At 31.2% G+C, this 26447-nt stretch overlaps 1 protein-coding gene across 1 annotated transcript; it reads left to right on the top strand.

Annotated features, from left to right (window-relative positions):
* Positions 1-21: 21 nt before the first annotated feature.
* On the top strand, positions 22-20685 carry LOC128178805 (uncharacterized). The gene is made up of 6 exons (XM_052846168.1): positions 22-209; positions 9942-10217; positions 15614-15694; positions 16550-16711; positions 17505-17795; positions 18469-20685. The coding sequence occupies exons 1-6, from the start codon at positions 110-112 to the stop codon at positions 18741-18743; spliced, it is 1185 nt and encodes a 394-aa protein (XP_052702128.1). The 5' UTR covers positions 22-109; the 3' UTR covers positions 18744-20685.
* The last annotated feature ends 5762 nt before the right edge of the window (positions 20686-26447 follow it).

The raw sequence follows: 26447 nt of genomic DNA, 5'->3' as shown, positions 1-26447 counted from the left end.
TTCAGACCATGAAAACAAAAACTTGCCTACGAAGAAGATTGATTTATTCTTACATTGGAGTAAAAAATATCAGTTTTGGTATAACATTTGGTACTTACAACGGCTTCTTATGCAATGCGATGCAATAGACTTATTTGATAAATGCCAGAAGTTTGCATCTGAAAAGTTACATACAGCGAAAATGTTTTATTTCACCCGGAGCCTGAATGGTAATTTTTATTTATTACTAGCCTTGTCGAGGTCAGTGGTAAAATATGTCATCGTCAAGCAAATGCAAACATGTCAAGAAAATTACGCATCACTGGATAATTGTCAAAGAGAATAACCATGAAACTTTATTAAAAACCAAAACCCAAAACATTTTATTTAAATCGATGCAAGTTAGATTTGTTGATGATGACGTCATTATGGACTTGCGTTGTACAGGTTTCAGGGGATGCGTTGCTCACCAAAAACCAACTTGTTATTTTATGTCGCATTGATACACCTTATTACAAATAATAAATGCAAATGTATAATCCCCATTGCTTAATTCAGACTTAAATTGTCTTCAAGTCATTTTCTTTATATGAGAATCCACCTTTTTTAAAATATCTTTTCAAAGATGGTTTTACAATGCGTATTCTCTGCAAAATGACAATGCTCTTCTTCAAACATTAATATATAAAGGCCAGCTCCAAATCGTTTATTTCCTTACTTGCTTTTTGTTTGTTTTTCGTTAATTTGTTTATATTTAGACATATGCCGATATTTTTTGGTTTCAATAGAAGAGTTCTATTGGGTTTTTTTCATTTTCAACTCTAGACCTAAATCTATATAAAAGATTCAATCATCGTGTACATGTACATATTCAAAGTGTTTTTCTGAACACAAAACTTACGTCGGTTGTGAAATTGTGTTTATTGGGAAATTGCGTTTCGATTTTATTTCGAATTTCTGGTAAGCGCAAGGTGTAAATAAAATTATTACGGTCTTCCGTCTTCAGCGGAAGACCCTACCATTATTCTATTGTTTTTTACTTTTCTTCTTATTGTTAAGGTCTTCCGGTTCCAACGGAAGACCTTATTGTTTTCGCACTGTTTCTTCTGATTATTTTTTTCCACAAATTTTGTGCACGCAATTTCTCAGAAACTGTTCGGCCGATTTCGACCATTTTTTAACAGATGATTACCAGAGGTCATAATTCTAGACGTTTTCTAGAAATTTTGAAATCGTCACTTCTGGTACCGAGTTACGGCCGATTTTCTATTTTTACGACCTATTTTGTGCAGAGTTGATCTCAGAAACTATCAGAGATATGACTATGAAATTTTCAGGATAGGTAGTCTATAGTTTGAAGTTGTGCACTATTATGTTGTTTTACGCCATTGGCGCCATTTCTTGAAGCTCGCCTAGGCACGAAAATTGGGTACGAATTTTTAATCAAAATTTTCATACTTTTTGATCTGTATCTCTTTATTAGTTGATATTTTGTTAAGACATATATAACATAAATGGTAGAGCATCAAAAGTTCTTTCCAACAAAAGCAAGAAAAAGGGGCTTGCCCCTTATTTTAGGGGCCAAAAACACTCGTAAACTCTATTACAAATAACTTAAAAATGATAAAGATTTTGCAATGCATTATAGAAACAAAGTTGTTGATCGTAACAATATCTATCAGGTAAAATCATTGCCACGCCCATTTATTACGTAATTAGGGATTTTTAGGGGCCAAAGTACTTAAACTTTGACGCAATATATCTAGAGAAGGAGAAAGACCCTTCTATTATTCTATTGTTTCTTTTTCACTTTTTAAGGTCTTCCGTTTCGAACGGAAGGCCTTATTGATATTGCTTTGTTTCTTTTTCCCTACTATTATTTTTTTTTCTTCCTATTTTTGTGCACGCGATTTCTCACAAACGGCTCGGCCAATCTCAATCAAATTTTCAGATATGATAGATATTGGTCTGAACCTGATTGGAAATTTTTTGTATTGATAACGTCACATCCGTTTTTGAGATATTAAGAGTTTTCTGATTTTTATATGGGTATTTTGTCTTTTGTCGTTCTCTTAAAGTATAAGAGATATTAAGCTCAAATGTCGACAGTTTGTAAAGAAAAGATTGAAGTTTTGCATGATTGTTGTTTTGTATGTTCAGCACTACTGGCGCCTAAGCTCGCTAGGGCTAAAAAATTTGTGCTTTTCTCTCTATCTCTTTTCTGGAAAATATTTTATAAAGACATGTAATGTCAAAAAGATTTATATTTACAAGACCTTTCAGCTGATATCAGGAAAAAGGGGCTTGCCTCTCAAAGTAGGGACCTAGAGGGCTCCAAAGTCTTTTACCCATAGCTCTTCACCGAGGGATATTTTGTAATAGATTATAGAAGCAAATATGTTTATCTATCAGTTATGTAGCTTTACAGTATAATGATTTTCTGATGTGTTACGTAATTAGGGATTTTTAGGGGTCAAAAGTCCAAAACTATGATCACCTATATCTCAAAAAGAAAAAATATTTTGAAATGCACACTGCAGTATAAAATAAAAGATGCTCAAAATGAATTACTTAACAACATGCAACCTTCAAACTTTGGTTCAGTGGCCCCAATAAGGAGATAAGGAACCGGCCCCTAAAACATTCTGTCTCGGATATCTCAAGAATGGTAACGAATTTCTAAACACTTGTTGAACAAAATATCTCTATAATCAAACAACCTATCATTTGATACCAGAAAGGGCTCTAAAGTCTTTTTCCTATAGTTCTTTACCGAGGGATATTTTGTAATAGATTATAGAAGCAAATAAGTTTATCTATCAGTTATGTAGCTTAACAGTATAATGATTTTCTGATGTGTTACGTAATTAGGGATTTTTAGGGGTCAAAAGTCCAAAACTTTGATCACCTATATCTCAAAAAGAAAAAATATTTTGAAATGCAGTATAAAAGAAAAGATGCTCAAAATGATGTACTTAACAACATGCAACCTTCAAAATTTGGCTCAGCGGCTCCAATAAGGAAATAAGGAACCGGCCCCTAAAACATTCTTTCTCAGATATCTAAAGAATGGTAACAAATTTCTAAACAATTGTTGAGCAAATTGTCTATAAAATCAAATGACCTTTCATCTGATACCAAGTGAAAGGGGCTGGCCCCTAAATGTAGGGACCTAGAGGGCTCTAAAGTCTTTTTCCTATAGTTCTTTACCGAGGGATATTTTGTAATAGATTATAGAAGCAAATATGTTTATCTTACATTTATTTAGCCTAACAATATAACGATTTTCTCATGTCTTACATAATTAGGGGTTTTTAGGGGTCAAAAGTCCTAAACTTTGATCTCCTATATCTCAAAAAGAAAAAAATAATTTTAAATGCAGTATACAAGAAAAGATACTGAAAATGATGTACTTAACAACATGCAACCTTAAGAATTTAGTTCAGTGGCCCCAATAAGGAGATAAGGGACTGACCCCTTAAACGTTTTCACAGATATCTCAACAACTCAAGAATTTCTTAAAACACTTGTTGAACAAAGTTCCTACACCTGAAACAAAACAGTATCTGGCCCTTAAAATGTAGACCCTCTTTTCCTGTTTAAAATCATGTTTAGCTGTTAAATAGCAAAATCAAGATCGAACATAAATCTTAAGTTCTAAATAGACGGAAGACTTCCTCGTTGCTCGCAACGAGATCGTGTCTAGTTATAATTCTTTTTTTGTCTTACAAATTTTGTGCAGGCGATTTCTTGAAGATGGCTCATTCGATTTTCTTCAAATTTTAAGGGTTGATGTATCGGCATTTGAAATTTGTACCACCGTTTCAATTTTTTGATAATCCCTTCCGGTCGGAAGTTATCGTCCGTTTACGATTTTTAAAAGTCATTTTTGTCGGCTAGAGATCCAAAAAACGAATAAAGATATAGGGCTGAAAATTTCACCGAAGATAGACATCAATTTTACCTGTTGCAACATGGTCATATAAACGTCCGCCGACACTTTCGGTCGTCACCGGAAGGAAAGATAAAAAATCGATTTTTTCATCTTTTTGTTTTTTATATATTTTTCTAACGGGTTGATAGAGACTCTCTTACTGATTCAGAATATCAGAACTTCAGATTAGAGAAGTCGTTAGAGTCATGGTCACGCACAGGCGACCAGGGTGCAAAATTGTTTTCCCTATTTTTTTTGCGTTGATTAACAATTTAGTCTTAAAAGTGAAGGATTTTATCTCATTTACTAAAAAATCGGACGGAAGACCCACTCGTTGCTCGCAACGAGAACGATCTAGTTTTTGTTTTTTTACAATTTTTTTTTATTAAATTATGAACTGTACAGGATCGAAAAGAAGCTAGCAGCACCACAAACATATAACATCTAAAAGCTTTCATCTGACAAGATCGAGGTAAACGTTGCAACTAAGATATCTTATATATGGTAGGCCATGTTTGAAATTAATATATGACTTAAATTAATATATACAAGCGAAAGATATATTTAGCGGATTTTCAATATTTTAAGAAAAATATTGGGTTTTTTGGTAATTACTTGTTGTATCGTAAAAAAATCAGCATGCTCTGTATCTGTCAGTTATGTGAACAATATTGTTTAATCAATGTCATCAGGGGACGATTCAATGAAAATAAGACAGCATTCAGTTACTTGAATTGGTTTTTGTTTTTCAAAATATCAACGACTGACCCGTACACCACCAATTTTACCCGGTGGCATTGCATTTTAATATTTGGAACCTTTTTAAGGATCCATGTCGCCAAAAAGTTTAAACATTTTGTGCAAATACCATGAAATGACACTTGAACGAATTTTGTTATACAAAGCAAAAAGTATAATTTTGCAAAAAATGCGCTTTCTAAAATCTAAAAATTTTCAATTTCTCGCTAAAATTAATACATTTAGACGGCCTATACAGTAAATATTCCTGTCCCAGCCTTCCGTTCAACACTGCATGCGCATCGATAGCAAACATTTCAGGGTGGCTTTCATTACGATGATGAAAAGACCACGGATTTCGACAGATTTGGATAGAAAATGATCAGAAAAGGTGGAAGATATAACAAGTGCAAACTATACATCTTGTAAGAGGAAAATAAATATCCCAGTGTTATTCAAACATTATATTTTTAAAAGAATATTTCAATATAATATCTAGACCCACCCAGCATTTCCATTATCCTTTTTTGTTTGGTACCTCATTTAAAATAACGCTCAGAGATCGTAACAAATAAAGAAATTTCTTAACATTAAGAATTAAGATGCTTTATTTGTCATGTTCATGATCCTGTGCATGACTTATTTTTACTTTCCGTATATTCCTATTAAACTGTTTATCTCCAGTATTCCAACTGCTGTCAATCAAAATCACGTGATGAAAATAAAATTTCAACCTCCGAGTGGATTCGATATAAACTTTTAATTCCGGTGTTATATAGTGCCGTTTCCCCCTAGCCATCTTTCCCCCCGGAAATATAGCTATATAGCAGTTCTTCCCCCCGGAAAAATGGCTATATAGCAGTTTTTCCCCCACGGAAAGCTGACTATATAGTGGGCTTTCCCCCTTTTTATAGCCAGATTACCCCCACGGAAAACCTACTATATAGTGGATTTTCCCCCATTTTTACTTTCCGGCCATGTTTATTGCGGACCATTCGTGACAATAATTTGCAATAACTAATATGATATTAATTTCTCACAAAAAAGGATAATTATGGCATTTATTAATACATACAATAAATTACATGGTTTTTCAACCCCAAATATGAACTAAGGCATGCGCCTTCATAACATGCATGCGTCATCATCGTTTATTTCACCTGTTCTCATCCCTTTTTGGAACACCTTTTCACGGATTTCGGAATACCTCGAATGTTTTTCATCTAATCGATGCTTATCTACAGTTTTGACTTCGACGTTATGAACACGTGAGAACACTTTTTAGTGAAAATACGCCGGTTTGCAATTGGAAATTTAATTTTCCAATGTATTACCATCAATGTTTAAGTTTCTCCCAGGGAACTAACTGACCAATCTTGACTTAATGTTGTAGAGGAAGGGAATAAAAAGTGGAAATGTATTACTCCCTTCGTCCAAAAGGCTACCAATTTTAAATTAATACCGTTAGAATTGACGATCTTAAAAACAATTATATATTTCTTCTTCTAAATATCAAACGGGAGACAGGATGCAATGATATGATGAGAAACTGAAATGTTTTAGTTTTACTTTGATTGATGGGGTTCTAAATCATGGTTAAGGGGTATTTTAATTATGTATTAAAAGCATTTGTAAAGTTAGTGTTTACCATTTCGTTTTAAAGATACGTATATTCATATTTTTAAGCACATTTCTACGAAATGCGAGATATAATGATGTAAACAATTTAAAAAACATTGAAATGTCTTCACAACCAGAACAATGTCGGTATCTTCGCTGGTTACTTTGGAAAATGTGAATAGAGCATGAACTAACTTTACGTTTATATTGTGACTCACTATTTGCAAATTTTTCCACTTTTAAGTATGCAGCGTGATTTATAAATATACTATTTTGAAAACGATGCTATCTAAATCAAGATATATGATTCAATTACCTAAAAAATGTATACTATTTGTTTCATATTTTTGCAATAAAGATTTACTTGTGTACCATATTATTTCTTTGAACAATTAAACAAGGGTAATTAAAAAACAAAAAAAACAAAAACAACCAACACATATATTGTGATGAGCCGACTTTTTTTTAAATATAAGCTTTTTCTTCTAATCAACTTACAAGTAAAAAAGTCGTATATATGCGCTTAGGTTGGTTATTTATTTTTGATTTTCGGTTTCTCCTTTTATGAATAAAAGTTCATTGATTTATTTATCTAATTATTTATTATATCATTAGTCATCTTATGAATTGATTAAATGATTTGAAGAATAATGAATTTTACCTGCGTACCTTTTTTAAAAAATTTTGTTCGTAAATTTAAAAAAAGCAGACGAATTAAACGTAATTTTCAATCATTTTGATAAAGAAATATATGGGTGATTGTGTATTTTTAAATGATATTTTTACTTTTAAATGACCGTAAAAATATGTTCATGTGGTCATCTATAGTTTTTGAGATATGTGGCCCTAAAACATACATATTCTTTATAATTGGATTTCATACATCGGGCTCGAAACCAACAAAGGCTCCTACCCTGCACGGGGGCTTAAATTTTCGGTGTCATCTACTAGTGGTATACCACTATCACTTTGAAAATATGGTTAATTGGTCATCTCTAGAATTTGAGATTCGGGTCCACACTTATAGAACACTATTCAATCATATGGGGTTTTAAACATCGGGCCCTGAAACACCAAGGGCCCCTACCCTGAGGGCTGAAATTTTCAGCTTTAAGTAGTAAACCACTGCCACTATAAAAATATGGTGATATGGTCATCTCTAGTTTATGAGACATTGGACCCTAAAGAATATGCACTATAATTATTATAATAGGATTTTAAAAATCGGGCTCTGAAACATCGGAAACAAAATTTCTCTAAAACAGAGGTTTAGCCTGGATGAAATTTTCACAAATAGACAAACAGTCTGATAAATTTATCAAGAAATTCTTAAAACATTCTCGTTTAATACAATTTTAGAACACAGAATTATGCATATAAGTGTATAACTTGTAAATCCTTTTTCGATGAATTACCTAAATTAAGTTCTAGTTGTAATTCCGTTACACACATGTTCAACTTTCAGCATTGTCTATAAAAATAATAAATCGGCAAAACGAAACTTAACCTGTACAGATGAATGCCGATATCGAGTATGCAACCTGGGAGTGTAGAAACATTGATTTTAATCCTTACTGGATTTCCATAAATGTTTTTTATAAAATCTGAACCAAAAACGCGAGGGAGAAACCCTACTATGGGGGAAAAGCTACTATATAGTAGCTTTTCCCCCGGGGGGAAAGGCTACTATATAGTAGGTTTTCCGGGGGGAAAAGCTACTATGGGGGAAAAACTGCTATACAACACCGGAACTTCTGTAAATCGCAATTGCAAGTTTATTATTGGAGTAAAAAGATCTGAGTTTTCATTGCATACACAACTTTTTTTTTATTGAATTGTGTTTCAAAAATAAATAATCCAAATGAGAAAAATTAGCTGTAGTGTCTCTTTAAGAATTGCCAAAAACATACACATAAAAATGAAACATGCAATGATCAAAATCCTTTTGTACTTTTTACTCTTTTGGTGTTTAATTACATTAAAAAGATTGTTTAAAGATATATTTTGCCATTTATTTTCTTATTGAAATATACGAGGGTTGTTCAAAAAGTTATTGGACACATTTTATTTTATTCAAAATGCCATTACCAGGAAAGTATTATAATATTTTAATATAGAGTATAATAATGTATAATTTATGTATAAAAATCAGAGCGATGTGCATTTTTATATTGAAGATGTCCTTATATATACATTTCATATACCGGCCGCATGGCCCAGTCTGACGTTGGGTTATAACGACGTTTCTATAACGTCGTAGTCCTGAGTTTACCTGCGAGTAATAGCATTCATCGTTTGGTCAGAGGGTACAATCGCATACTCCATCAAATTATCGCTTGTGCTACTTGCGGATAAGTAAACTTGAACTACTTCGATGTTTTTCCTGTTTCCTTCATCGTTTATTTTGTTTGTTCGGTGTTTTACCTCACTCAACACAATTTTATGATGGCGCGCTGTTCCATGCAGTCGGCTGAAGTCGCTTTCTCAGACGTTTTTAAAGACATGTTTTTGCCGTAATATCTTTTGAAAGTCCTCTGCTAGTTTGAAAATGGCTTCAAATTTCGCAGGAAAGTGACGTAAACCATACAGACAAATGATGATTATGAAGTTTTGAAATGTTTTATAAAAACTGTAAATATTCATATCTAAAAACTCAATTACAAAGTTTGGCCAATTTTTACGCTGGGCCGTGCGTTCTTTCTGCGACCCTTTGATACATAAAAAAATTTAGTTTATTTTTATGAAAAACATTTAAAACCACTATAGTGATTTGAAATTTTATGACAAAGATTTAGATATACTATATGTATATATTTACCCATTTAAAATGACAAAAATGCCATTGTCCACGAACTTTTTGGACAACCCTCGTATGTATCGTTTAATAATTATCAGTACATATTTAGATTAGAAAATGTATTACAATTAGGAGTTACGTTAGGGGCTATTTCATGTAGCGGATTGTTTATAAAATAAATAAAATAAACTTTCTTATTAATAAATAATTTAGTGTACTGTAAGTAAGGTTTTTTTAATGGAGACACTATCTGTGGGTTTTTTTTTTGTTAGTTGGGATACCTTCATATTGTTCTTAAAGCTTATTGTAACACTTATTGTAACACTTTTCTGAATTCTGTAGAAAATTTTGACAGGTCAAGTAACTATTTCTAAAACAATTTGGCTTTTATTTTCGCTCATGGTTAACTTAAATCATGTCACATATAATATTTTTCATCATTGACCTTGGAAGCTCCCATTTAGATTTTGTGAGTTAAAAAAATTTATCTGTCTAGAATGTTGTTGTAATTTAAGTAAATTGTACTCTACTTAGTCTAAAACTAAAAGCTCATGCCATGAAATAAAATTCCATCAGTGCAAAAAGATCACGGAATGGATTACTAGTAGGTGATGCTATTTGTAACCTTCTCTTTGGAATTATTTTTTATTCATTTATTCTGATTAGAATAAGTTTGTATTTGGTGCCATGCTTCCTTTCAATAACTAATAATAGCGGGAAAATGCGTTTTTAGCGAAAGCCACTGTAAAGTCGTTTAAAAGTGAATACAAGTGTTAACTGTTTATTTAACATATAAAATTGTGCCTAACGAACAAATATTGAATGACTTTGATGTCTGGTGCAGTAATTTATCTCATTTTATTTCCTTTACAGAGAGTGGAAAAGAACTTTTGTCAGTGCATACATCATTAGAAATCGAAAAGCCGGGTGTAAGACAGGAAATGGAAAAAATACGAAATGAATTAGTAAAGCACCTTGATATTGATAAGAGTGATGTCCAGCTGCATGGCATTACACGCGGATCCCTAACTTTTATATTCTCCCTCCCAGAATTTGATGTCACGCGTCTTTTAGATGTTTCTTTTCTGAACAGTATGTGGACACACAAGGTCTTGAAAATTGAAACGCAGAATTTCATTCTAACACCAGGTATTTTTATTCATTTCTCTAATTTCAACTTGTACAGTTTTGTTATTTGGTGCAACTAATTTAGTATTTTGAGTTCGTAAAAAAAATTATAATATAAGAATATCATACATTTTATTAGTCAGAAGGTTTGAACTCGCCTAAACTAATTGTTTAAAGTGACTTAAGAGTTTTCAACTTTGTGGCATGATTGACAACGCCTTATAGCTACACTAAGATGACGGAAGACTACAGCTACGATGTTTACAGTGCTGCTATCGTGAAAGTTGACAAAACTATCTTATCCTATCCTATATCCTGTATCCTGCATCCTATCCTGCAAATAAGCTCTATCCTATCCTATCCTATCCCATACTTTCAAAATATAGGAATGCAAGTTAAATGAAACGAAATTTAAAAATAAAATGATTTTATCAATTAATGTAGTACTCAAAATGAATAATTAAAACTTAAAACCGAATATTCATCGAGCGGGATAACTTACTTACCTGTGCTACGGTAAAATTAAATCGTACGCGGGATGGACACAATAACGTAAACAAACAGGTAAGCGATTAGATTTTTGATTTAATTATATTTATGCATAAAAAACAGAAAAATAACTTCTATGCACTTATTGAGGAACTGTTTAGTCACATATTTTTATCAAATTTTTTTCTAATCACATAAAACTGAGCATAATTCTCATTATTCGAGCGATTCGTTCGGCGATAAATGTAAACACGATCTGAAAATAAATAATTCCTTTAGGAAGTTTATATCGTTTATAGTTAAACCACTCGGAGTTATTTTAAAAGTATAAATTCTTTAGCATTTATAGCTAGCTAACATTTATTAATTCGTTATGTTCAGGTCAATATCGGACAGAAATATGCGTCCCTGTTATTGGGCATCGAAGAAATTTAATTAAACGTGAATAAATGCCTGATTCTTGTATACAAGTTTATCTTTTAAAATGCCAAATTAGTCGTTTATAAATTCAAGCTTTTATTAGTTTGCAGACTTTAAATGAAGTAAATACAGAAATCTATTTTTGACGTTGTCAAATGTTGCAACGAATTCTCGCAGTAAATCCGTACTTGCGTACGAATTGACAAAGATGTAGCGCCGACATTTTAGCGCGCATTAATGTTATGCACCGCGTTCTTGATATAATAATTATTATTAAATGGTTTAACTTGTAAAACGTATTAAATTGACATTGAAAATACATTGTTTAGCCAATTTTCGTTTCGCAAAATAGCTCTGAAATTTATACTCGAATCTGATTGGCTACAGGATGCAGGATAGGATAGGATAGGATAGGATAGAACTTAACTTTTATATTTCTATCATGTATCGTGCATCCTATCCTATCCTATCCTTGTCAACTTTCAGGATAGCAGCACTGTACAATATAAATATTCTACAGCTATATATAAAATCAATTTATTTACGCAAAAAATGTTAAAGTTTTTTCCTTGAAGTTAGTGCTTGTTCTGTAAAATTGATACAAAATAAAGAAATTGAGAAAGAAATCTATGACCAAAAAGGATTTCATTGTTTAAGTATTCTCAACAACCGTTATTTAGCAAAAAGCAAAAACTCACTTAATCATATATCATATCTCCATAGCTTTTGCCATTTAACATGAGTATGTTGTATTTATTATTCTGTCTGTCTGTGTGTCCGTCTGTCCGTTCGTCTGTCCCTCTGTAAACTTTTTCACATTCTTTTATATTCTTCTCTATACCTATTGGGCCTATTCAAACCAAAGGGCAAAAACTTTGTAAGTTCTGGGAGTGATCAACCAAAGGGTCATTTGGACCATAACTTTTAATGGCCAGTCACATAAAGAAAAAATTGCTTCAATATCTCTTGAAACAAAAAAGCTGTCCCTGGAAAAAAAGAGAAGAAAAAATAATAATAATAATAATAATAATAATAATAATAATAATAATTAAAAACATAAGAAAAACAAAAGGTCTTTCACCTGAAAGGTGGAAAGACCTAATAAAAGTAAGGCTAGTTTCTACACTAGTAGACTAATTGTTCACGGAACAATTAGAGGCATTTCCACCTTCCATAATGATTAAAAAAAATTCCCGAAAATGTTGATAATTATTGAGAAATTAGAGAAAAATATATTTACGGGAAAAAAATGAAAAAAAAAATCAAGTTGTAGATAGGAATATACAGAGAAAATCTTTTAAAATCTTATTCTCAAAAACTATTAGGCCAGAAAAGCTCAAATTAAAGTGGAAGCATCCTCAGATAGTGTAGATTCAAGTTTGTTCAAATCATAGTCCCTGGTGGTATGGTAGAGCAACAATGGGGGAATGGATTTTTACATAGGAATATATAGAGAAAATCTTTAAAAATTTTCTTCTTAAAAACTTGAGGCCAGGAAAGCTCAAATTAAAATGGAAGCATCCTCAGGTAGTGTAGATTTAAGTTTGTTCAAATCATGGTCCCTCTGGGTTGGGTGGGGCCACAATACGGGGATCAAGTTTTACAAAGGAATATATAGAGACAATCTTTAAAAATCTTCTTCTCAAAAACTATTATGCTAGAAAAGCTCAAATTAAAATGGAAGCATCCTCAGGTAGTGTAGATTCAAGTTTGTTCAAATCATGGTCCCCAGGGGTTGGGTGGGGCCTCAATAGGGGGATCATGTTTTACATAGGAATATATTGTGAAAATCTTTAAACTTTGCAAAATGCATCCTTAGATGAAGATGATTCAATTTTATAAAATGAAGGGGCATGCCTCCTCAAACGGGAAATAATTGAATTATTTAAATTGTTGTTTGTATCTCTTAAATCTTTTTTTTTTCAATTACCATATCTCAAGAAAATCTGAAACATGTGTGGAAGCACCCTTGGATAATATAGATGCAATTTTGTTCAATTCAAGTTCCCAAGGGGTAACGTGGAGGAACAATTTGGGGTTATATTTTATATAAAAAGAAAAAGAGAGGTTTTTAAAAAAAACTTTTTCTCAAAAACCATTTGATCATAAAAGTTGTACCTTGTTTGGAAGTTCCTCAAGACAAATCATGATCCCTAGGGGGTGTGGTGGGATGACATGAGGTGCATTTTTACATAAAAACTAATAGAGGGTTTTTTTTTAACACTATCTTTACTGAAACAACAAAACAGTTGATATGTAGAGATTTAAACATTCTTTTTCACAAGGTCTACACTACTTATTATTTGCTCATACTGTTTTGTACTGTATATCATAAAGCAGATTTAATCAGTTATGGATATTGTTGCCCGTGTGAGTGATGTTGACCTTTTTGAAAACATAAATGATTATAATATATACATTCATTTAAAATATCAATTTTATTGGAGTTAATGATAAAGCTAATTAACTATTTGAGTCAAACAGTTCGGCATAATGAATTAGGAGGAGGGAGATGTAACCTTTTAGCTGGTTTTAATTAAAGTCCTGGCTGTAAGCAGGTAAATAATCAATGTTACTACAAATAAAACAAGAAGCCCATGGGCCACAAATCGCTCACCTGAACAATAGTCCTTGCATCATTTTATTTCGAAAGGGATTATAATGAAGTGAACTCTGAATAAATATTGTAAAACTGATATATTTCAAGATTTTGCCATATATTAAACAATACATAAAAAGAAGAAACAATTTTATCTTTGGCATGTTTTTATTGATAGTTATTTTACACATCAAATAAGACTGAATTAAAAGCTCTAAAATACCCATTTGCATTTAAAAAAAATCCCATTTCACTGAAAAAATTGAAAAATATTCGTTAAATAATTAAAAGATGATTTTGACATCTGTTTTGTATTTCAATCATTAAAAGCTTCTTTATCAATCCATCAAATAAAAATATTGCAGGTGTGATGAGGACATTAGGCATGTTAGATTTTGCATTCTCATCGATCATCTGTCTTATAGACTAAATAAAAAAAAACATAGAAAGTCTATATATAGTTGATAAAGTCTAACAATGATTCCTACTTTATTTCCATAACCATTTTTTATCTTTTGTTCCTTTATCTTTCCTAACTGTATGTTTGTGAATCAAAACTTCGTAAAAACTAAGATCCACACCTTTTTGAAGTTGTTTGAATTTATGATCTTTGATCCCGATCACTTGGATCCCGATATGTGAGTAAGTGATGTCGGGATCGAAATTCCAAAAAAAACCCAAAAAAACTAGTCGATAAACATACACATGTATTTCCAAATAATTTAACCATGAAAAACTTACCATGGAAATTTCTCTTCTTTTTTTTGAAAACTTCTTTTAATAAAAATTGATTTAAACATTTTAGAATCTGCACTATCATAGAATGATTGCATAGTAATCTCACAAACTGTAGCATTGTAATTCTTAAAAAGAAGAGTTTAAAAACATTTCCCATTATATAAGTCTATGTTAAACTTTGAACATATTTTGGAGCCGTACGTAGTATTAGTCCGGGGATCACGGTTTTCACAATTTAGAATCTACACTATCTTAGGGTACTTGTATAGTAATCTCACTAATTTTAGCACTGTAGTCCTTGAGAATACATTTTTAAAAACATTTTCCCCCATATATTTCTATGTTAAATTGTCTTTTTTAATCAACTTTGAACCCCTCTTAGGACCCCAGTGTTGACCCGGGGATCGCGATTTTTAGAATTTAGAATCTTCACTATATATACAAGCTTTGGTGTAAATATTGGCATATCTGATGCAGTGGTTCTTAAGAAGAAGATTTTTTTAAGACACCCACCAAATTTTCGCAATTTCGCAATTATCTCCCTTTTAAAAAACCAGTTGTGCCCTTTATTTTAACAATGTAGAATCCCCTTCCCATAAGGATGCTTTGTACCAAGTTTGGTTAAATTTGGCTCAGTGGTTCTAGAGAGGAAGTCAAAAATTTGAAAAGTTTACAGACGGACGGACGGACGACGGACAACAGGTGATCAGAAAAGCTCACTTGAACCTTCGGTTCAGGTGAGCTAAAAACTGTTAAGATAAACAAAAAACCAAACAGCGTCAAAGGAGAGGCTTCTGCTATACCAGAAAATATCAAAGAGCCATTCTTTTTGAAACTTTGTATGGTTTTTTTTATTCAATTTATGTTTTCAAGACAAGTTTGTGCATTTTTTGAGCATACAGAATGTAATGCCATGATCGAACTACTTTACAAAGTGTTGTTTTAAAAGCCGCAATTGCAATTGGGGATTGTTTTTATTACATGTAGTCCTAAATTCAATGTATTAATGATTTTTGCTCGACATGCTTTGAAAGTTACTCACAAAATTTAGTCGCTTTCTTACAAAATCAAATGCATGCGCACTTATACTTGAAAATGCATTTTGATGTTTTAAATATGTTCGTACCTTTATTTTTTTTATTTACTTGACATTGTAATTATTGCATTTCAGATGCAAATCAAAGAAAGTCGAAACCAGAAAAGTGGATCAGAAATTTTTCAATCCATAAAAATAATGGAACAAGCATCTCTGGTGAGCTTAAATAAATTATCCTATGTTACGGACTTGTAAATGTAAAAAGGAAGGCACTTGAAAAAAAAACATATCAAGCGTATTTTTCCTACAGTAGTATAACATTTAAATCACACAGTATGTGCCAGGTTGTTTTATGTTCTATTCCGTTTTAGGTTATATATTATATTTTGTCTCTTCATATCTGGGAGGGTTTTTTTTATGACGCATTGATAAGCAAACATTAGATGTGTAACTGATACATAAACTGTAAACATTTCAAGAGAATAAATAACTTTGGAAGTTTAAACAGAGAAAAGTTTTTCCAAACTTGTGATATAATTAACAAATGTACAACACTTTATCTTACATGACATTGATGTCGAATTATATTCATTTAATCGGAACAAAAAAGTCACCGTCAGGTTTTAACTGAAAGAAAAAATAGATTTAAAATCTAAAAGACAACACAAAGTAAAACATTAACGCTTTGATAAAAGCGATTCATGAAATTATAAAAAGAAGGTAGTTAATTGTTGTTTTGAACATATTTTATTGTATTCATATATATAAGATACATAGACAAATGGTCGGACACAAGTTCTGAAAACTTTTTGGGTCTTTACCATATTTTTGCACTGCTAGCTAACTTTATAGCCCAAATGATGCACCAAACAAAGCATTTAACTTAATATTTTCATCAATTATCCCTTATGAAATAGAGGGGAAAATACGAATGAATACATATATATATATGACACAATTATATAAAAACGTTATACAAGTTTTATTTTTTCAACTTCTATTAAAAAACTATTCTATTCTTTTAAAAATAAATCCTTATAAAGGATAATAAGGATGAATATTATTTTAAAGGAAAACAAAGACGCATAATGATTCATTTGTCAAATGTTCAACGTCCATACTCTAAACGAAACATGCAAAAATGTATTGAAATGCTGATGAAAAGGTTAGAGCAGCACAAAGATATCAATGTGAATGGAGACTTGGCTATGGTGGAAATAAATAACAATAAAAGTAAGTAAATTTATAGTCATATTGTGGATACTAAATGAGCTTATTCTCAAAGCATTATCTTATTCATTAGATTTGTATTCTTTCAATTGATAGACATTAAGACAATATGCAAGTACATTGAATCTGCAATGATTTCGGATGTATCCCTTTGATAGCTTAACAACAATTCAATTGTCGCGCTCGTGGCCGAAAGAAATGTTAAGATAAATTTTTACGAGTGTCAAATCGGTAACACGAAGATTTGATTAAATGTGAATACTATCTGAGATTGAAATCATAAATACTCAGCAGTTAAGCGGGGGGATCACGATATATATATATATATATATATATATATATATATATATATATATATATATATAGCTTGGTTTTTTTTATTTTATATAGACGCTGAATTTGTCATTTGTCTTTTAATATGACAAAAACACCTTTTTTCTTTCGTTCGCGATGCTTCAATGTCACTGAAAAAAATTGTTTTGACAATAACGACTTATAATAATATTTGTAATAAATGTGTCGGTTCAAACTAAAAGTTTCTGATATCATATTATCTAAATGTAAAAAACAGTAGATACTTTGACATTGTTAATTATAATTCATAAAAAGAACCTCAATGTCGAACCACATATTTTACATACGTATATTTCGACAAAAATACTAACATAAAAAGTGTAGAGAATTTCTCGGTTTTTAAAAAAGAAAACTTAACTAGGGAACTGTGCTAGAAAGGGGAATTGGTAAGGATGGAAATTGTAAAAAGAAATTAACAACGTATTGATTTTACTTTTTAAAGAAGATTCGCTGCATTCGACTGGCAGGATACAAATTATGGCAGCTCAAGACGAAATTGAGCCATCCATTGTATTGGCTCATCTAAAGGAAAAGTTCCCAGAGCTTTACGATGATTGTGAAAAAGTAGTTCTTGCTGGCAAATCTCGCAGGGAACAAGCAGAAAAACTACTGGAGTATTTCAAAAAATTGAATGGGAAGAGTTTTAGCGATATCAAAAACAGCATTTTCACACAAAAGGGTATCAGTGGCAAACAACAGAATGCTCACAATAATGAAAGATTGAATAGAAAAGGTAATATTTTTTTCTACTGATAAAAAACGCCCATATATAGATACCCAATGTGTCTCTTAACTCTGCGCGCTCTTTAAATTATACGTTTCTGATTAATTTTTGCAACTAAAAATGTACATTCGTTTTTTAATCATGAATATCCACTTTAATTTAATGCACTCATTGTTCATTTTGTTGAATAAAAATCAAAACTTAACCAAACATGACAGCACTTCAAGCTGTTAACCAATTTAAAGAGAAAAAAGAAGGACCAGTTTCTCAATACTGTCATAAGATTTATTCAAAGATGTACACATATCCAAGACATAACTTCTGACAATTATAATATAAGTCACTACATTGTGTAAGTAACTTATGAACAGCATAATTTATTTCAAAACTTATCAATTATGTGACAGCATTGATGTGCATACTTTAGATAAATTAAAATTCTCCCGATCTGTAACCTGACTTATGGGTGTTATTATATATTTCAACATACCATGACAGTTTTGTAAGACAGCTTTATAAAATATAATCACGAGTGTTGGTCTTAAGACAAATCGCGACTTGATAAAGTAATGCTATTCAATTGTCTTTTTTAACATTTAAATTGTGTCCATTTTAGTGTTTATCGGCTTATTAAAGATATTACAATTTATTAATCCCTTTTATATTTTTATTTTACTGACAGGTCTAATGAAGAAATTTATTGACGATAACTGGGATTTTCTGCTGGAAGAGGTTGATTCTATTACAATCAGCGATACTTTTGAGTCACAAAACATTGATGCCAAATGGCAAAACCTTTGGCAGAACAATGTCGGAAAGGCAAGGAAAGTTAAAAACGAATTATTTCTGAATTATATTTATAAAAACGAAGAGTGGTTGTTACCATTTGATGACGTTCTTCGCAAACAAAATTTATCTTTGCCATGCATAATGCCTTGTTCAAGTGTAACTTGCTGAAAGAAAAAAAAGACTACATGGTATCGTGCTTCCTAAAAATTGCCAGTTTGAAGCGTCGTAGCTATATATCTTTTCTTAAACTGAATTAATTTTTAAACTATTTGATAAGAAAAAGTATCTATGTAACATTGCGTTACCATACTAATTGTACATGTAAGTGTACTAACCTGGTCATTTTTTTCATTGTTTATATCAGAGTACTATTTGTTCTGAACTAGTTGGTTTTGATTTGTTGTTTGATAAGTTTCAAAGTAAACAGTTGTTATTGTTTTTAAAAACACGGGTAAATCATGTATAAAGGAAATTCAATCATTAAAAAAATTTAACTTGTAGCTGACCTAAAATATTATCTGTTTGCGGACCTGACCTATAAAAAAGATATCCCCTTTTTGAGTTAAAATATCCTCACTACGGACGGGCAAATGTCTTTTTACTTTTTAAAGTCCCAGTCGCCACAAGACGACGCCGATATGTAAATTTACCTTCTTTTTTTCCAAAATAACATATTGGACATCATTTAGATAACCAGCTACAAGATTATTAATATCGAATTCTGTATTATTTGACCTTTATGTAGATTAGAACTAATGTTTGAAAAGATAATAACTGAAATTTAAATTGCATTCCTTTTACTATACGTTTACCAACGTTTGTAACCAAACCTGTTTTTATTTTATATTTTGAAATGTATCCACATGTACAGAATGTATTATGAATCATTTTATTTGTATTTTATTGTGAATCTTATTTTCCAATGTTTATTCAGCGTTGAACTATATATTATAGTGAAACATTATTGAATTGTATGAATGTATAATGATGCAGACTTAGTTTACGAGAAAACTATAGTCTCACCTGCTGTGAAGGCCACCTTTAATCCATGGCAACTCCGCATGCGCGTTAACCTGTTTTCAATGCCAATTTTGTTTATTTTGTCAAATGACTTTCAATAGAAACCAAAATTAAATCGCTGATAAACCGAGACATTAACTCCCTAAATGGGATTAATAGCCTCGCAAGGCATATTTTAAATGGGACTAGTGTGAATTTACCTTATTAAGAATGAAAAATAGTTGAAACATAAATACATTGTACAATTAAAGAACAAAAGTTATAGAAATTTGAATACAATTTTCATACCTAAAAAAAATATTCCAATCTTCGCTATAAAACTTAAATGTAAAACATTTAAAAATATATGTATCCAAAATTCCCATTTGTTTTAGAGAAATAAACATATGCATACTGTTGTAATAAACCTTTCCTTTTCTTTTAAATAAAAATAAAAATGCAAAGCTCTTCAGCAATAAAACCTTAAATTTGTTTCTTATCTTAGTCTTGACGGATTCAATTAGTCTATTCAAACTTTCCCTCACATTCTCATGCAATGCATCTCCATAACAGATAAATATATGATCCTAAAGACTATGATTTTTTTTTATGATTTTGTTAACTTGAATGGACCAACAAAACACTATCAGAATTTAATATTCACTAGATGATAACCCGCGCAAGCGCGCGAATTAACACTTTATTATGATATAATGCTTAATATGTTGTGCCATATTTTTTTGTTCATTTTTGTAAATACTTTGTCCAATGTTTTCCTTATCTTATTTTCTTAAAATTGAAACTTTAAAAAACATTGATTTTTGGTTGTGTTTATTTGAAACCAGTGAATGAATTTTTAGTTTGTCTCTCTCTAAATTTGGTTCTTTAGGTAAATTTTCAATATAATTTCTATTACTGTCCCAAATATAAATTTCAGATAAAAACAATCTGGAGAGGGAGAAGGTGGCATTCCCATTAAACTTCCCCGTTTTATGCATACATTATTTTTCCATATAGACGTAGAATACAATAATTTGTTCATTAATGTTGACAAATTAATGTCTAATGTTTACAGCCAGTCTGTTGTGGTATGAAAATAAATGAAATTATAACACGCTAGGTTGTGTATATTATCCATTTGCATGCATATTTTAAACCTGCCCGGTAGTTAACTCGCCCTATACTTTCCGCCATGTTGTTAATTAGGCAACCCGTTTCTGGATACCCCGCTCTAGTAAGGTCTTTCCATTAATACTTTAGTCGCAAAAATTGTTCCATTTCATTAATCAAAAGTTTGTATTAATCGAAGTCTGCCCGCGATGCATAAAAAACTCGTGTTTTGCAATTGCAAGCGACTGAGTATCAAAACTAAAACCGCCCACTAAAGAAACAAATCGACTCATTTTATTTATTTGACATTTGTCAAATCTTAACTTCAATGTTTTCTTTAAATAGGCTCACGGTAAATATATTCACTCTTTACGTAATCATTCAATATCATTTCATTGCAAGTATATATTTTTTAACGAGAGTATCCCTGACTTGGAGTGTCCACCACCTTGCTCTCATTTTTGCTATTTCGGACTTTTTTTTTTATCGAAAATGAAGGTAGTTTTTTTTTTTATTAATTTCACAATGATAACTTATCAGTTCAAATTCAATTATACTTTACGGACATCATCACATATGTGTTGAAATACTAAAGGTGTAAGCAAGTACTCTGGAGTTCCTCGTTTCCGGAGAAGCCGTGATTATATTTAAGAAAAAAAAGCATTGAATTAAAGTTCAAAAGTTTTGATCAACAAGAAAAATCATTTTCGTTTTCAATAAACCATTTTGCTACCGATTCCAAAATCTTTTTATTGTTACGTTTTGTGTTAGCATATCCCCACCCTCACTCTTATGAAGTAAGATTTAATTCATAATACATGTAGTTTAAAATAGTTCACAATTGAAATCAACTTTGAATTAATCATGCATGTTGTTAATATCAGTCCTATTTCAATATATTAATTATTTGGCATGTTAGCATAAATATCTTGCATTTAAACATAATGAACTCGCATGTTAACATAATCAACTTGCATGTTGATATAAATAATTTGCATGTAAAAATAATCATGTTGAAGTAAGCATGTATGATGTCAGACGCTGGCCAATGTAAGTAAATTTACCCATTTTAAAACCAGTTTCTCTAAAAGTATAAGTACTGTAAACCAAATCTTATTCGCGACGACTTTATTTCGCAATTTTCCTGAGGTGAACTGGTTTGCGTCAACTAGTTTCGCGATCAATCCTTATCCATACCTGTTTTGTTTTATAACAACTGTTTGGCAAATACTGGTCCGCGGTGAGGAATATTCGCGACAATTAATCTCATGTGAAACTCAAGAAAATTTCTCGCACGCTAATATAAGTTGGTTTACAGTATTTTGCATGACAATTTCTTAGCGTGCAGACATGATTACAATGTATCAGGTATGTTGTCATACAACTGCGTCATATTGAATTCTCACCGGAAAAAAATTGCCCTTGTTATAAGATATAAATATACCTTCTTATAAGATATAAATATAAGATTGTCGAACAAGTTATTCTTTGTCTCAGGACAAGCTGGACACCATGAAAGCGAAAAAAGAGTATATTTGTTGGACAATATGTTTATTGGTTCTAAAATGGGCCAGTATAATAACCTTCTCCAGTCTATAGCAAAACACACGACACCAAAAGTATTTCTTCGAGTTAAACATTTTGTCAAAGGTAAAGTTTTTTACCTCCTATTTTCTACCATGCAGTTTTCTGCATTATGTCTTTAAAGGTGTTTTAAAGCATGTGATTTGTAACCTTCCTTATATCGCAGATAGAAGAGAAATGAATGGCAACGAATTGGAAGAGATAAAAGAACCAATTTATTTATTAGATTACTTGGATCAGAAATATCTTGTTTTTAACAACATTGTCTTTCTACAAGGACTTTTTTGACGCGTAAAGCTCCTGACCTGTGTGATCGATGTTTGGAGTATGCTATAAACAGAGGAAAAGAAAAACATATTTTAATTGAAGAAAAAATACTAAAACAGTTAAGGGAATTTTTTCTCAAAACAATTTTGAGTTCAAAAATACAAGTTATTCTGTTTTAGCATCAATTAGTGTTACCAATTGAAATTATATAAATGAACATTTAATAGATTATCCATTTTCATTGAAATAAGAAAATAAAATAATATAAACATTGTGATTTATTTAAATTTCATAACTGGCATTCTAGAATTTTAAAATGCCCTTGTTTAAAGCTGAACACTGCTCGTAAATAGGCACTGTCCGCCATATTTCTCTTTAATCACTGCTGTCTCTACATCCCTTATATAAGGGACAAACCTCTAAACAGTTCAAAGTACTTCGCTGTAGAGGTCTCACCTGTGTGGACGTACATTTTGCCTCGCCGTGTTACTCGGTCGCGATGAAATTATCAAATTTTACGCACCTTTTTGAAGCCAGGAGAATACTAACATCAAATAAATTGGTCAATGAATTATTTACGATCAGAAAATGAACATAAGATAAGAAAAAATGTATAAAATCTAAAGACCACGAAAGGAATACTACATGTCGGCCACGAGGTTCAGGTGTGCAATCGGGTGTAACGAAATCGAAGGGTTTATATACCAGGTATCTGTGTGACGGTGCCTATTTACGAGCGGTGTTCAGCTTTAAGGTAAAGAAGATATGTACAGGATTTTAAGTCACCAATTACAAATATACTTGTTTGTCAAAACGTAAATTAAATTGTTTTGGCGGGTTATATGACGTTTTGTTGATTAAATTCTCTTTTGTGAAATTTCAAATATTATATATTATGTGCATCAAACATTTTCAAATCACACCAAAGTAAAATACGTAATAAACTGCCCAAATATTTCTGAATACGAAATACCAGAGCTTGAGAAGTTGCGACTGATGTTAACGGCGCTGATCCATGCAAATCACGACGATATACTTGTGTCAGGAGTAAAAATTGATGTGTTATTGTAACAATGATGATACGAAATTGCCTTATTCCGACTCTAAAGGCACCTTACATGTATACGTTAGAAAAAAGAAAAAGTATGACATGCCATTGGATGCTGAAACTGTCTTTAAAACACAAAATTATTAAAGTGATGATCCAGGAAAAAGTTATATACCCACCTGGTATGAATTTACTTACTTTTCTAAACACATTTGTCTAAAATAATATGGTTTATCGATTGTAAATACTGTGGAATCATTAGAATTCGTGGTGGCTCAATTTTCGTGGTATTCGTGGGTAGCCCTTCCCCACGAATTTACATCCTCAACAGTAAAACATTTAGAGTATTCTTTCTTACTGAAACTGAAAACTGACGCACCCACGAAATTACATCCCCTCAAATAAGCAAAAAACCAACAATCCACGAAAATTTACCCCCACGAATTTAAATGATTCCACAGTATACAAAATGTATAACTTACATTACGTCTTCATTTTGTCAAATGCAGGTGGATTAACTGCTGAAGAAGAACTAATTCGCTAAGTCCTGTGATCTAGTTTTAAAGCTAAACCTGAAAATCCAAAAGTAACAGTTGTTTTGTATTGACACATTGTCATATTAGCTTTTAATATTTTTTGTTATGAAATTATTTAAAGTTTATATTTCGAAGTATTACATTTTACAGTGTTAATCATGATGCTTAGTCATTCAAACAATTTTTTTTATTTATTTACGCGAAAAGAATTATATTATAAACATATGCTAGAATATTGTATACCAGAATCTGGTATACTGTGACCAATGATCTCGACACCAATATTTCAAACGTTTTGGAATGCAAATAGAAATCAGCAACTTGCAAGGATAGTATACATTCAAAAAATATATAATATATACTCAATGCTCTGGTTTAGGATGTTTAAACAATATTTATTTTTTTTACGAAAAATAACAGTTGGGCCATTCTCTGATTGTTTCTCGACCCGTTTTGTAATTTAGTGTGCCGTTCATGAAGTTCATGTCAATTATTATTTTTGCCAAATTAAAGTCGATAGTATCATCGCATAATATTTGTGCGCATTGGTTTGCACACCGTATACCTACATAGATGTTTGATTAAATCTCATGAGTAATAGACTGTTTTTCCATTATCTTATCTTTTAAAATGTAAATATTTTATATTTTTCATTATAAAAATATTATTTTTCCTTCAAACTTTATAAATGAAATAAAAAAATTTAAAAATTGTTGATGGTGTCCATGCATTTTACGAAGTTAATGCAATTTTGGCCACAATGAATTTAATGATTAGATCAAATTTTTAAAAAAGGTTGCCCCGGTGCATCGGTGGCTCGAAACCCTTTACCTTTATGTAGTAGATCTCCGTGAACCAACTAAGCCAGACAGTTGAATGCTGTGGATAATATTAACACTACAATACTAATTAAAGTCTACGAAAGGTAGATTTATGATGCGAATAAAGAAAATCCTGATAATTTAGAGTTATCCAACATCGCTGAGGATCGGCAATGGTAAATTTTTTTTTTAATTTTTGCTTATAAACAAATACATGTATGTATATTAACAATAAATCACCACCTTTATTATTAATATAAAAATCAATTGTTAATCGATATCGAGTATTTTTATTTGTAGCTCAAACACTTATACGCCAATTTTTTTTAATTTTTTTCTTCAAAATGTGTAACCGACTAAGAAAATTTAAGTCGATAAGCTATAAAAGACAGCATATTCGTTTTTAAACCAATATTCAACCATGTACAAGGGTTGATCCAAACGTAATGTCACAGTATGCACTGCGTTTCACACTGGCGTTGTATTGTATAAAATGATACATCAAAATTTCCCTTATCAAAATTCAAATTCGAATTAAAATGTTTATAAAATTTCGTTGAACACTTATAAAGATATTGATGTTTATAGCATGATATATACGTGACATGGCCGCGTCATGAATTTACATCTTTTTTTAAGTTTGTATATATGAATAAATTACATGCTTCAAAATTTAAAAAAAAGCCTAAAACAACACAATATTTTAAGATAGATATATTGTAAACTATTTTGTAACTGATTTGAAAAATTATGTACCGTTACCGTCCATTTCGGATATATTCGCGATGCCCTTTGTCTCTAGGTCAAGGAAGAAGGAGCAAGAAAAAGACTGGACATGCGAATCGTGATACGATGCTTTTTTACTTTGATGGATAGAAATCACTAGAAGTGTACTGGAATTGATATATCAAACAAAAATGGAGAGCGAGTGTACAGGATACCTTTAACGTGGTTCCAATACCTAATAAAAGCATTTCATGTTAATAGATAATTTCGATAGATAGAAGACGTTCGCTCTGAAGAAAAGTTAAAGCTGGGTTCATATGTCAATGGCTATATTATAAAGCTACGTTCATGACTTCTTAAAGAGACCTCAACAAACTGATCGCACATTAAATTATCCAATATACTACTCAATCGATTACAAAAAAGATTAATTATTTTATAACTTTACTATAGTAGTTACTTTAAGAAAACAAAACTGATAAAAAAAAAATGTAAAATAGAGCATCTTGGCGAATTCATACAGAGTATAAAATTACAAAGAATTTCCTGAATGAAATCGGGGGTCGTATTACAGACGACACTTGGCATGCTATGAAAATTCATTTACACAGTATTTCTTATCTTCATTAAATCCATATTAGAATTGGGTTCTTTTTGCGTTTGGTATAACTATAACAATATAGGCATAATTATAGTATTTGTATTAACAACTGTTTACTTATTCTCTTTAAAGACTTTTTAGATCCCGGGTATGTTAAAGAAATGAAAACAACTGAAATGC

This window comes from Crassostrea angulata, chromosome 3, assembly GCF_025612915.1.
Source record: "Crassostrea angulata isolate pt1a10 chromosome 3, ASM2561291v2, whole genome shotgun sequence".
NCBI classification, from domain to species: Eukaryota; Metazoa; Mollusca; class Bivalvia; order Ostreida; family Ostreidae; genus Magallana; species Magallana angulata.
The sequence above is the reverse complement of the archived record's forward strand: the minus strand, read 5'-3'. Positions and strand labels throughout refer to the sequence as shown.

Bases quoted from the DNA above. Each gene is read 5' to 3' on its own strand.
- LOC128178805 (XM_052846168.1), top strand. From the start codon at position 110: ATGCAATGCGATGCAATAGACTTATTTGATAAATGCCAGAAGTTTGCA. The intron at 210-9,941 runs GTAATTTTTATT...TTTCCTTTACAG, and splicing joins TTTCACCCGGAGCCTGAATG to AGAGTGGAAAAGAACTTTTG. The intron at 15,695-16,549 runs GTGAGCTTAAAT...ATTATTTTAAAG, and splicing joins TAATGGAACAAGCATCTCTG to GAAAACAAAGACGCATAATG.